Source organism: Protomyctophum bolini (genome assembly GCF_963924005.1).
Source record: "Protomyctophum bolini genome assembly, chromosome: 13".
Lineage (NCBI taxonomy): Eukaryota > Metazoa > Chordata > Actinopteri > Myctophiformes > Myctophidae > Protomyctophum > Protomyctophum bolini.
In genome coordinates, this window is record NC_137874.1 from 13696623 (window position 1) to 13707007 (window position 10385).

A 10385-nucleotide genomic window follows, 5' to 3' on the forward strand; every position below is an offset into this window, starting at 1 on the left:
ACATTGGACCTTTAACAATGGTGATATACAAATAGTGAAAACAACTGATCTACAAACTCACGTGTCACATCATGAACTTGTAGATTTGTTATTTCCCTATTTGTTTTTATAATTGTTAATTTAACATAATCAAGGTAATATTTTGATATAATCGTGATATTGATTTGAAGTCGTATCGGCCAGTCCTAGCTCTTTTGCTGAAGGTACTGTAGTGGCGTGCGTTGTGGAAACTGTTTTAGAAAGCCGTTTGATGAGAGCTCAGACGTAGCAGAGCATTGTGTGCTAGCTTTTAATTCCATGGATATTTCTTGTCCCAAGGGAATGATTTACATCCGCTGAAGCCAATTGGGCTCGTGCAGTATCTTAGCACACAGGTTGAAGCTATCAGTGCTTATGTCCAAGTTAATGAAATGTAAATGATTGGGTGTTATTTGTGGTGCATTCTGTATGGAGTGGCCGTGTGCCATCTGCTGCTGTACTCAGGGGCGGTGCCTCCGCTCCATTACACAGCTCTGTTCCTGTTTTTGATTGATTGACAGTTTGCAGTTTGATTGACAGTTTGCAGAATTACACTACATTTCAAGCACAAACTCAATACAAAGACTGTTAACTGTGAGTGGACGACCCAATTAAGCATTACACTTGTTTACAACAGGGTCCACCTTGTTCAATTCATCAAAACACAAACACCTAGGTTTTTGTAGAAGGCTTTGATGTGCTCTACACCAAAACGCCCAGAGTGGGAGGGCAGTTTGTTAACCAGCATTGTGTGTATGTGTATACATGCATGTGTGTCTGTCTCTGTGTCTGAGCACAGAAAGCTGGAACACCTAAAGTGGCCGTACAGCACAGAGTACACTGTACAGTACGAGCTCTGGCCGCGTTCCTGGGGCCTGGATGTTCCGGGGACCCCCCGGGTCCAGTTCACACAGGTGTGATTTTTCTATCTACTTTTGGATAGAGAGCAATTTTAAGGTATACTTGAGTACTTTAAGACAATTCTATTTTTCTACATCCCAGAGGCAAATAATTGTACCTTTAACATTTATTTGACACCTAATTTAAGACTATTAATTAAAACAGCCTAGCCTAAATTATTACGCAATCTCTGAATGCTATACTGGAGAGACCCCTGAAAGCTGATTTCATGATGTTTTTAAACATCTTTAAAACATGTTTTTCCATTTTTCTTTCTGCTAAGCAGCAAGCTATACTGTAGCTGCAGCTTTACATTAGGACAAATTTGCCCAAATGCATCTAGAGTAAATGGAAGTGAGGCGCGGTACTGGGGACCAAAAAAAGAAAGTCTACCCCTGAATCATTTTCTGTGTCTGTACAGATGGAAGAAATTTGGTTAGTCGACAGTCTGGCGGCTCTGGCCCAAGAGACTACTTGCTGGTTCACATCATGTGATTGCATTCACTTTCAGCAGGTTAATAATAGATGATTTCATTCACTAGTAGGTCAATCTGGGAACCCATTGGCAAAGAAATGGGAAAAGAAACCCTGCACCCAGCTGTTTCTTTCATCACAGCTCGAAATCTGTTCTTGAGAGATTACTATAGTATAGGAAGACGATTTCATTCACTAGTAGGTTAACAATAGATAATTAATTTCATTCACTTTTATGTTAACAATAGATCATTTAATTCACTTTCATGTTAACAGTAGATCATTTCATTCATAGCAGTAAATATTTAATATCAAATTTGTAAGCCTAGAATCAAGCCACCAAGGATTCTGGTGAATCGTGACCATATATATAATATAAAATATACTATACTATAGTAAAATATACTATATTTATATAAAAATACAAATTTATTTTTAATAAAAAATGTTATGGTCATGATTCACCGGGATGGCTTGAGTCTAGGCTTACAATAATTTATATTAATATTTTTGGAAATCCTAATCTCTATGGGAAAACATTTTGGGGTCTGGAACGATGGAACCAGAAATTGTCTGCCACTGTTATGCCCTTGTTAAAAATAGATGATTTAATTTACTAGTAGATTAACAAGAGATGAATTCATTCACTAGTAGATTATCAATATATGATTTCATTCACTAGTAGGTAGGTTACATCCGATGATTTCATTCAGTAGGTAGGTTACATCAGATGATTTCATTCACTAGTAGGTAGGTTACATCCGATGATTTCATTCAGTAGGTAGGTTACATCAGATGATTTCATTCACTAGTAGGTAGGTTACATCAGATGATTTCATTCAGTTGCAGGTTAACATCAGATGACTTCATTGGCTGACACTGACAGCATTCTTAGCCATGTCTTGTAGCTGTGTGGTGATGCGAGAGAGCTGCAGCAGTAAGGCCTGGTGGTTTTCTACCAAAAGGCTTTGGTGACGAGCCAGATTCTGGGTGTCCAGAATCTGCTGGACCCCCTGGAAGTTCAGCCAGCATTAGTTCATTTATAATGACATTTAGATTAATACATTTTTCAATGAGATTCTATTATTTGGGCAGTATGTCACATGCTAGGCTGGAACTAATAAGAATGAGATGCATAGGTAAAAGGGAGAAGGGCCCTTCACGGCGCCCATCAGAAACTGCAGTATCCGGACTTTCAAACAAGAGGGCAAGATATACAAGCAAGATGGAGTGCAGGTGGGAATCATAAATTAACACAAATGCACACGCATTTGAAGATGAAACATCCAGCACGGATGCCTAGACTCTTCACAACTGCTATCCACACTATTGCGAGGTGCAGATGAAAGACAACATTAACCATAGAGATGGTCACATGTACGTTAAATGAGCAGTTGAGACGAATAACAGTCTAAGTCCATATTATCCATAATGTATGGTCACATGTACGTTAAATGAGCAGTTGAGACGAATAACAGTCTAAGTCCATATTATCCATAATGTATAAATGATGGATACGGGGTCAGGACAGCTACTGTAGGCCTTTTCGGGGAGGGGTCAGAATAAATGATGGACTTAGACTACCACTTGAACTGAAAAGCTCTATGAGGAGACTGCTTAATCAACTTTCCCCCGACACTACGCCAGTGCCTAGCCCTACTTCATAGTTGCGATGCTACAGGTTGTAGATGGGGTTTTTTCCGAATCTATGAATGTTTTAGAATAATTCCACCTGGGGTCTGTGGCCAAATACATCAGCTTGGGGGTCCTTGCCATGAAAATGTTTGAGAAGGAACCACTGCTCTATACTGTAAGTGGCAGACCCACCTGAGCTCCCAGCGTTCCCAGCAACTTGGACACCTCCGCCTGGCCTCCTGAGATCTCCTTCTGAACCGAGAGCAGCTGAGAGAGGAGAGCCAGAACGTCCGCCCTCCACTGGGCAGCTTGGCTGTGGTCGATGCCCATCGCTGACAGCAGGGGCTGCAGGTCAAGCGGGGAGCAGGCACACGTCTCAGTAGACGGGCCAGGTTGGTCAGGTCTCATCGTTGTTGCAGCTAAATATGTGTTGAAGAAAAAAAAGTACATAATTAATACCAATTAACATATATATATATTTAAAAAAAAGAAGGTGCTCGCAACTATATGCTTTTTTCTACGTTGTCTGTTATAAAAGTTTGGCTCAACCGTCAACACCAAGGATGGAGGATCTTATTTTCATTCTGGAGAATTCATTTGTTATAATTAATCTTTCTATATGGTTTGGTTACAATTTTTCTCAGCCGCTTTCACAGATCAGAAATTATATTATTCTTTTGAAAAAAATGCAAATGCTTCTTTGTCCCAATTAGGCAAATTGCATACAATTGTCTGCTGTATGTATCCAACATGATCAATTGCTTTTCTTGTTGATCAAAATGGTTTGTGGTTCTCTGTGGAATATCTCTCTGTTTATTTTTATTTTGACTTTTTGCTGTTTGCTGGCTTAATTTTTGTAAGATAATTTCACTCTTGCGTTGTACTTTGCAGTACTTTCACATTACGTTCCATATTTCATGTTCTGTTGAGTTCCCCAGTATATTTTGTACCATTGTCCTTTGCAGTCAATGACTTGACTGTAATTCCTTTTCAGTTTAATGTCTCTCTGGCCCACCTCCAGTCCCAGTTCTGTTTACAGACAACTGTCAAATCCATTTCAAATCCACTCCATCAGTCCAGGGCTCTTTTTGCAGTGTGTATTTCTGCAGACTTCCTGAAGGAATTACCCACAGTTCATAGCACAGTGATATTCAATATGGGGGGTTTGCGTCAATGAACTGTATGCAAATTGGTCAATGTCAACAAATAGAGAAGAAATGTATTTAGTAAAGATGTGAGTTATTAGAAATGAGTTATGTTTATGAGTACAAATATACAGGATAAGGATATATACAAAGCCTAAACTAAATATATAAATGATAATTAAAATAATAACTAGAGAATAATAAACATGCACGCACGCGTGCGCACACACACACACACACGCACACACACAGCCATGACTCACATCTCAAGTACAGACAGAAGCCCCCTTACAACAACTCCCACGGCACGTACTGTCATTGTGTGTGTGTGTGTGTTTTCTCCCACTTCCTCCTTTCTTCCAAGGTTAATTAAATAAGGTTCGGAAGCGAAGACCATTCATTGGAGCCACTAGAGGCGAAATGGTACACAAAGCCTACAAATGGTCTCCTAAATAAAGTAGGCGTGATTCCCATTTCCCAAATCAGCCCCAACCAAGAGTCTAAGACAGTTATGGAAAAATATATTATTAAGCATTCATTTCACGTTATCTTGGAAATATTGTATGTCTTTTGATGATTGTGTCCAGTAGTTCAGTAACCATGGAGCTAAGGAATGGATCATAAGTTGTGTTCACGTTCACTCTCCCATTGGAAATGAATAGACTCCAACATTCTTCCAGTCTCCTAATAATGTTACCGCCCACCTCACGCAGATACAGGAAGTAATGCATCTTGGGCTATATGCAGCCAACACTTCCGCTTTCAACTCATTGAACTCAAGGACTATCTAAAGAGGACCAGAAGCGAAGACCGTATGGTGGACTCCATGTTGCTCCCTGGAAGGAAAGAAACATGCAGTTGAGACCAGGAAGTTGTACATGACCAAATTTGGGCATGTACAACTTCCTTGGTCTCAACAAGGAAGCTTTGAGAAGGAAGAGAAGTGGTCACGTGACTGGGCTGCTCCATGACACTTTCATGGACACTTTCATGGGAGCCAAACTCACACCGGCAGTGCAATGAATACATTGGGCAGTGAATGGAGCCGGCTGGACCAGCTCATAACAAACATTATTTTTGAACAATTGAGACCTTTGTCATATAATCGGTTCAGGAATATAAAAGAAGACATATCACAGGTGTTGTGACATCATGACATTGTTGGACAGGAAAACTCATAATCACCTGATGAGATTCACCTGGGGGAGACACTGCATGGAACACACAGGCAACTCAGCAAGGCCTGACACTGGAAGTGTGTATGGCATATGGTAGTGAGGGGATACTTGCTGAGGATTATATACGCAGTGCATTGTGCACACATGGGCAACATTCAAAACCTTTCTTCCCCTAAGCGTTTTAGTTTATAGTTTAGTCTATAGTTTAGTTTGCTAAAACCTGATCACAACAAGAGCAACCACGGCCTGTGGCCGTGTGCCATCGAGAGACTTACTGTCCATGCCCGAGAGATGGACTGAGGATGCCAGGAGGATGCCATCGCAAGACCTGGCGAAGTCCGTCCGGGGCTGCCAGCAAAGCAGTGAGAATCTGGTAGGTTCCCACCATTGCATTTTATTTTGGAAATGCTAAGTGAATATGTCTGTCTGCACAGCAATACAAGTTAGCAATATGGCAGATATTCAAGCTTATAGCGTGTTACTTTGTGCTGCGATATGACCTTGTAGATCTGCTATTTTGGATTGGTTCTTGAGAGATTACAATAGCAACATGTTATGGGTTAGAGCTCTTTGGTTGTACATATGAGTGCTGTTTGTGATTCAGATACATATTTTAGTGTACTGTTTAACCTTCAGAGGGCATTTTGTAATGCACAGGCTAGCAGAATCAACAGCATCTTTTTAATGAGGTTGCCAGGAAGCAATTAAGATGGATTTTAGGGACTTTTGCCCCTATTTTTCCTTTTCTTTTTTTGCCATCTATAAACTACATCAGTAGTTTTATGCAGATATGCAGCAAATACTTGACATTGTGACATTTTGGCCTTCGGCTTGGTCTTCTTGAGATATTTGTGCCCATGGTGAAAACTATTAGGGAACCCTGATCTAGGATGTACACGATGCGCGCAAAGAAACCGTAATGCCAGTATGGGACTATGGGCTGCACTAGTAATAACAGTTGGGGGTAAGTTTAGGTTCAATGTAGTGATGGGAGATTAATCTTCAAACACATCGGTATCGGCCGATTTGAGTTGTTTTTAGATTAATCAGCAGTGGTTTGATTAATCAATCAGACCGATTAATCAGATAAACAAGCCCAAAGTAAGAGCTTGAACAAATCTACAAGCTCACAATATACTGTAAATATAAAGGTATTTAATCTGACTTGCCTAAGCCTGCAGTGCAGATATACTGTTACAGTGCATGTCTCATCGGCACATCCCTAGTTAAATGTAATATTAGATAACATGAATATATAATTGTGCATTACGCGACCATGCCAATTACATTGTATCTTCCTCTGCCTTCAAATGCCATCAATGCATTGAAAGGCACAAAATGGCGTTTAATCAGAGCTTTGTAGAATGCTCTCAGTAGCCGTCTACTGACCTACCAAGACCTCAGTAGGCTGCATTCTGTGTGTTGATCACGACTACTGTTTTGACAGCGACGACGTGCATTGTCAACTGACGTACGTGGCTGGTTAAGACTGATATGAGGTTATGGGACTTGCGTGGCTGGTTAAAACTGATTATGAGGTGTTTAGGGTAAGATTTAGTGTTGGATTAGTAATGTCGAACAATGCACATTGTCGCTGTCAAAACAGTAGCCGTGATCAACGCACAGAATGCAGCATGCTGAGATCTGGGATTCCCATTGGATGTTCACCAATGGACAATGCAGCTGATGACCAATCAACATTCTTTTACTGTTGTACTCTCCTAATGAAAGCGGTCTAAAACTGACCCAGAACCCCCAGTAAACGTGCAGTAGGCTACATATCATGTTAGGGAACTGCAGAGGATAGTAGTGAGCTTTTAATAAGTGGCTCGACTTTTAAATGAAAGGAAATAATGACTGGTCTCTCTCTTTTTGTCCTGTTTCTTTTCTTTTTTTTGTGCTTTTAGGTGGTCTTTTTAATTTGTATTCTTTGAGTTAAACTTCCCAAAGTTAAATTGTCACATGTACGTATGTACCTGAACAGTGCATCTTATAGTGACAGCTAATCTGAATCTAGACACTGTTAAGAAACTGATAAACTTCTGCGAAAGCTTTTTGCCGTCACTGCTGTGCAGGTCTCTAATAAATTATATGTGGATCACTATTGCACCAATCTAGCCGCCATGAATTAGGCCTACATTGATATAGTCTCCTGCAGAGCCACATCATAAGAATCTAAATTTCACTGTTTCAAAGTGAAAGATGTCGCCTTTTTCCCTCCGAGAATTCTGATCAAAGCCACCATCTGTCCCATCTGCCAACTAATCATGTTGAATGTCAGAAGATATTTTCCATTTTGATCAAACTTGCCTTTAAGCAATTCCATAGCAATAATATTCTATCAGACATATTTCCAGTTCTTAAAGAGCAGAATATGATGAGGTAAATTATTGCTGAATCTGAGCTCATATTATCAGAATTTGTGGTGTTCCTGAGATAATTTCATGCACCTATCCTGGATAAAATTACTTGAGATGCTTTACAGTGGACCAGTTTCATAGGAAATTTAAATGAAATCCAACTTATATAATTTAGTTTGTTTCAGGAATATGTTTCAGTTAATATCAGTTAATATTATTATTTTAATGCAGAATATGATAAATTATTTACATATTATGATGATGATGATGATTAGTAGTAATAGTAGGCTAGTAGTAGTATTGGGATTCTTACCTTGTGTCGAGCAGCACAACATGATCAACAGGAGGAGAGACTGGAGAAACATCTTTTCTCTCTTGCGGTCTCTGTTTAAGTTTTCATAGAATTATACTCTCCCACCTTTTTCTTTTCTATAGAGGGCATGCACTTGACATCAACATCATACCCGGAAGTTATGCGGGAACGCCTACTGAGTGGCAAAAAACTACTTTTGGCCTTGACAGCCCATACATCAAAACTGGAAAGTTCTATCTGATTGCATTAAACAACGTTAAACTCAAAGGTCACAAACTTGCCACTCAATTTATGCATGCGCATACCCTCTATTATTCTGTCTTTTCTCTTTCTTGGTGTCCCTTCTCCTCTCATGCAGTCTCTCTGCATGAGAGGAGATCTCTCTCTCTCTCACATTTGCATTTCCACTAAAACTTTTCCTCCACATGGATTAGCGGTTTTGGCACGTAGCCGCAGGCTATATACGCTTCGATACACGGTACACGCCATGAATGAACTACAGTGTTGCATACACCAATGATGTAGTACCTCATGGTACGTCGGTCCAGCTGCACCGATACATACAACAGATTCCACAGAGCCAAATCCTGAGAGCTATCTCAGAGGAGATATTTATCTGAACAATGGACATTCAATTTAAAATGACTAACTTAAGGACTGAAGATGTACAGTATGATCAATATAAAGTTACTGTTAGGAATGAAGATGTATTAGACAGATAATACCACAGCTACTTTATTGTCACATCAAGGGTTTACATTGGTAAAGAATTTTGGCATGGTTATATTGGTAAAGATTCCACACATTGTGAGCTTGAACGCGTTGTGAGATCGTAGATCAGCATAGTAGGTGTAATTTAGGGATTGCTTATCATTAAATTAATGTTAATGAAAAATAATCTGTATTAACTGGTGATATATAAACTCTGGATTATTTTATATTCAAACCAAGGAAGTTTATTAACTCAAATGCATACGCCATTGGCAATATTAATTTATGAATAAATAAAATGGAGATACAAGGTTTCTGCCCGATAGCAACGATATGAGAGTTCTATGTTGACACGGTCGAGTGTTTCCTCTCTATAAAACAATGTTCACGTGAAAGGAAAGGAAAGAAAGGGAGGTATTGCGCCACAAAGTCAAAACAGAGGAGTTGGGCAAGATGAGGACGTGTGGTGTTTATACTCGCTCACACTCTGAATACTCTCCCTTCCTCATCCACAAAGGAAGTGCAGGGGGAGAGGAGGGTACTGACTCTTTACTGACATCAGGACAAGAAGAGATGGAGCAGATGGCTTCAGTAGAGAATGCTTAGCCAAGAAGGTTTAAGAATACCTATTTCCTCAAAAAGAAAAGTGAAAAGAAAAACATGGAGGATACACTTATCTATAGGTGCCTTATTGTACCTTAACCACTGTGTAGTCAAATATGTATTTAAGGTGTAGTGAAATACATTCACACTTATTATTATTATATTATTATATCATCATATATGGGCATACCTTACAACCTACATACCTTAAAAATATTATTTTAATTACTTCCTGGAAACGAAAACGTGCTGCGTGATGACGTGTCGAGGCCCACATCAATAAAAACGAAGCTCACCAGTTTGATTCCCATATTGGCGCGTCCGTCCAAACACAGGTGCTATACTAATTACAGAAATCCTCAGTTTTTAATCCAATTCAAGATGACATCCAGACAGTGTATTACTCGTTTTCAACCTAATGAACACGCTAAAATATGTATATAGGTTATGTGCAGGTTAGAAAAAATCACACCTGTGTGAACTGAGTGGTGCAACTCCCCCCCCCCCCCCCCCCCCCCCCCCCTCTCTCTCTCTCATTAGCAGGCAACAGTGCAACACTATCTCTCTCTCTCTGTTTCTGGCACAACAGCGGCCACTTTTGCCCCTACTGGTACACATTGGGACATAGTCCCATAGGGACATTGCTGTTCCTTTGAGTGGTTGCACCACTCAAAAATCCCCTGATTTTGCTGCCGTCTCTCTGTCACTTTGTAAACAAACCACTGTGCATACAGTATGTGCGTGCATGACAGGACCTATAGGACCCATAGCCTGGAGGCATGCGACGCTCTGATTGGTTCAGAAACTTCAAAATAAAATGCCCAAAAGAAGGTTATCACCTTGTCACTTGTCAGTGTAGGTGCTGGAACCGTAATACGCTGTTATTGTGCTTGTCCGTGCAATAATCCCAGCAATGCATCCCTCAGCAGGGGATTGTTCCTGCTTCATTTAAACATCAAGTGGTTCTGGAATACAATACTGAAATGGGTTCTCTCTATAGGCTAGCCAACTGCTACATCAGCTGACCAGCAAGGTCAGCCGATGAAAG

The 10385-nt window shown here is 40.1% G+C and overlaps 1 protein-coding gene across 1 annotated transcript; it reads right to left on the reverse strand.

The window, feature by feature from the left end:
• Positions 1-2070: 2070 nt before the first annotated feature.
• LOC308326733 (uncharacterized protein) lies at positions 2071-8182 on the reverse strand. Its single transcript, XM_080779739.1, has 3 exons — positions 8024-8182; positions 3220-3446; positions 2071-2405 (listed from the first exon to the last, which is right to left on the reverse strand). The coding sequence occupies exons 1-3, from the start codon at positions 8073-8075 to the stop codon at positions 2259-2261; spliced, it is 426 nt and encodes a 141-aa protein (XP_080635865.1). The 5' UTR covers positions 8076-8182; the 3' UTR covers positions 2071-2258.
• Positions 8183-10385: the final 2203 nt, after the last annotated feature.

Bases quoted from the DNA above. Each gene is read 5' to 3' on its own strand.
- LOC308326733 (XM_080779739.1), bottom strand. From the start codon at position 8,075: ATGTTTCTCCAGTCTCTCCTCCTGTTGATCATGTTGTGCTGCTCGACA. The intron at 3,447-8,023 runs GTAAGAATCCCA...ACACATATTTAG, and splicing joins GTTGTGCTGCTCGACACAAG to CTGCAACAACGATGAGACCT. The intron at 2,406-3,219 runs GTGGGTCTGCCA...CTGAACTTCCAG, and splicing joins TGGGAACGCTGGGAGCTCAG to GGGGTCCAGCAGATTCTGGA.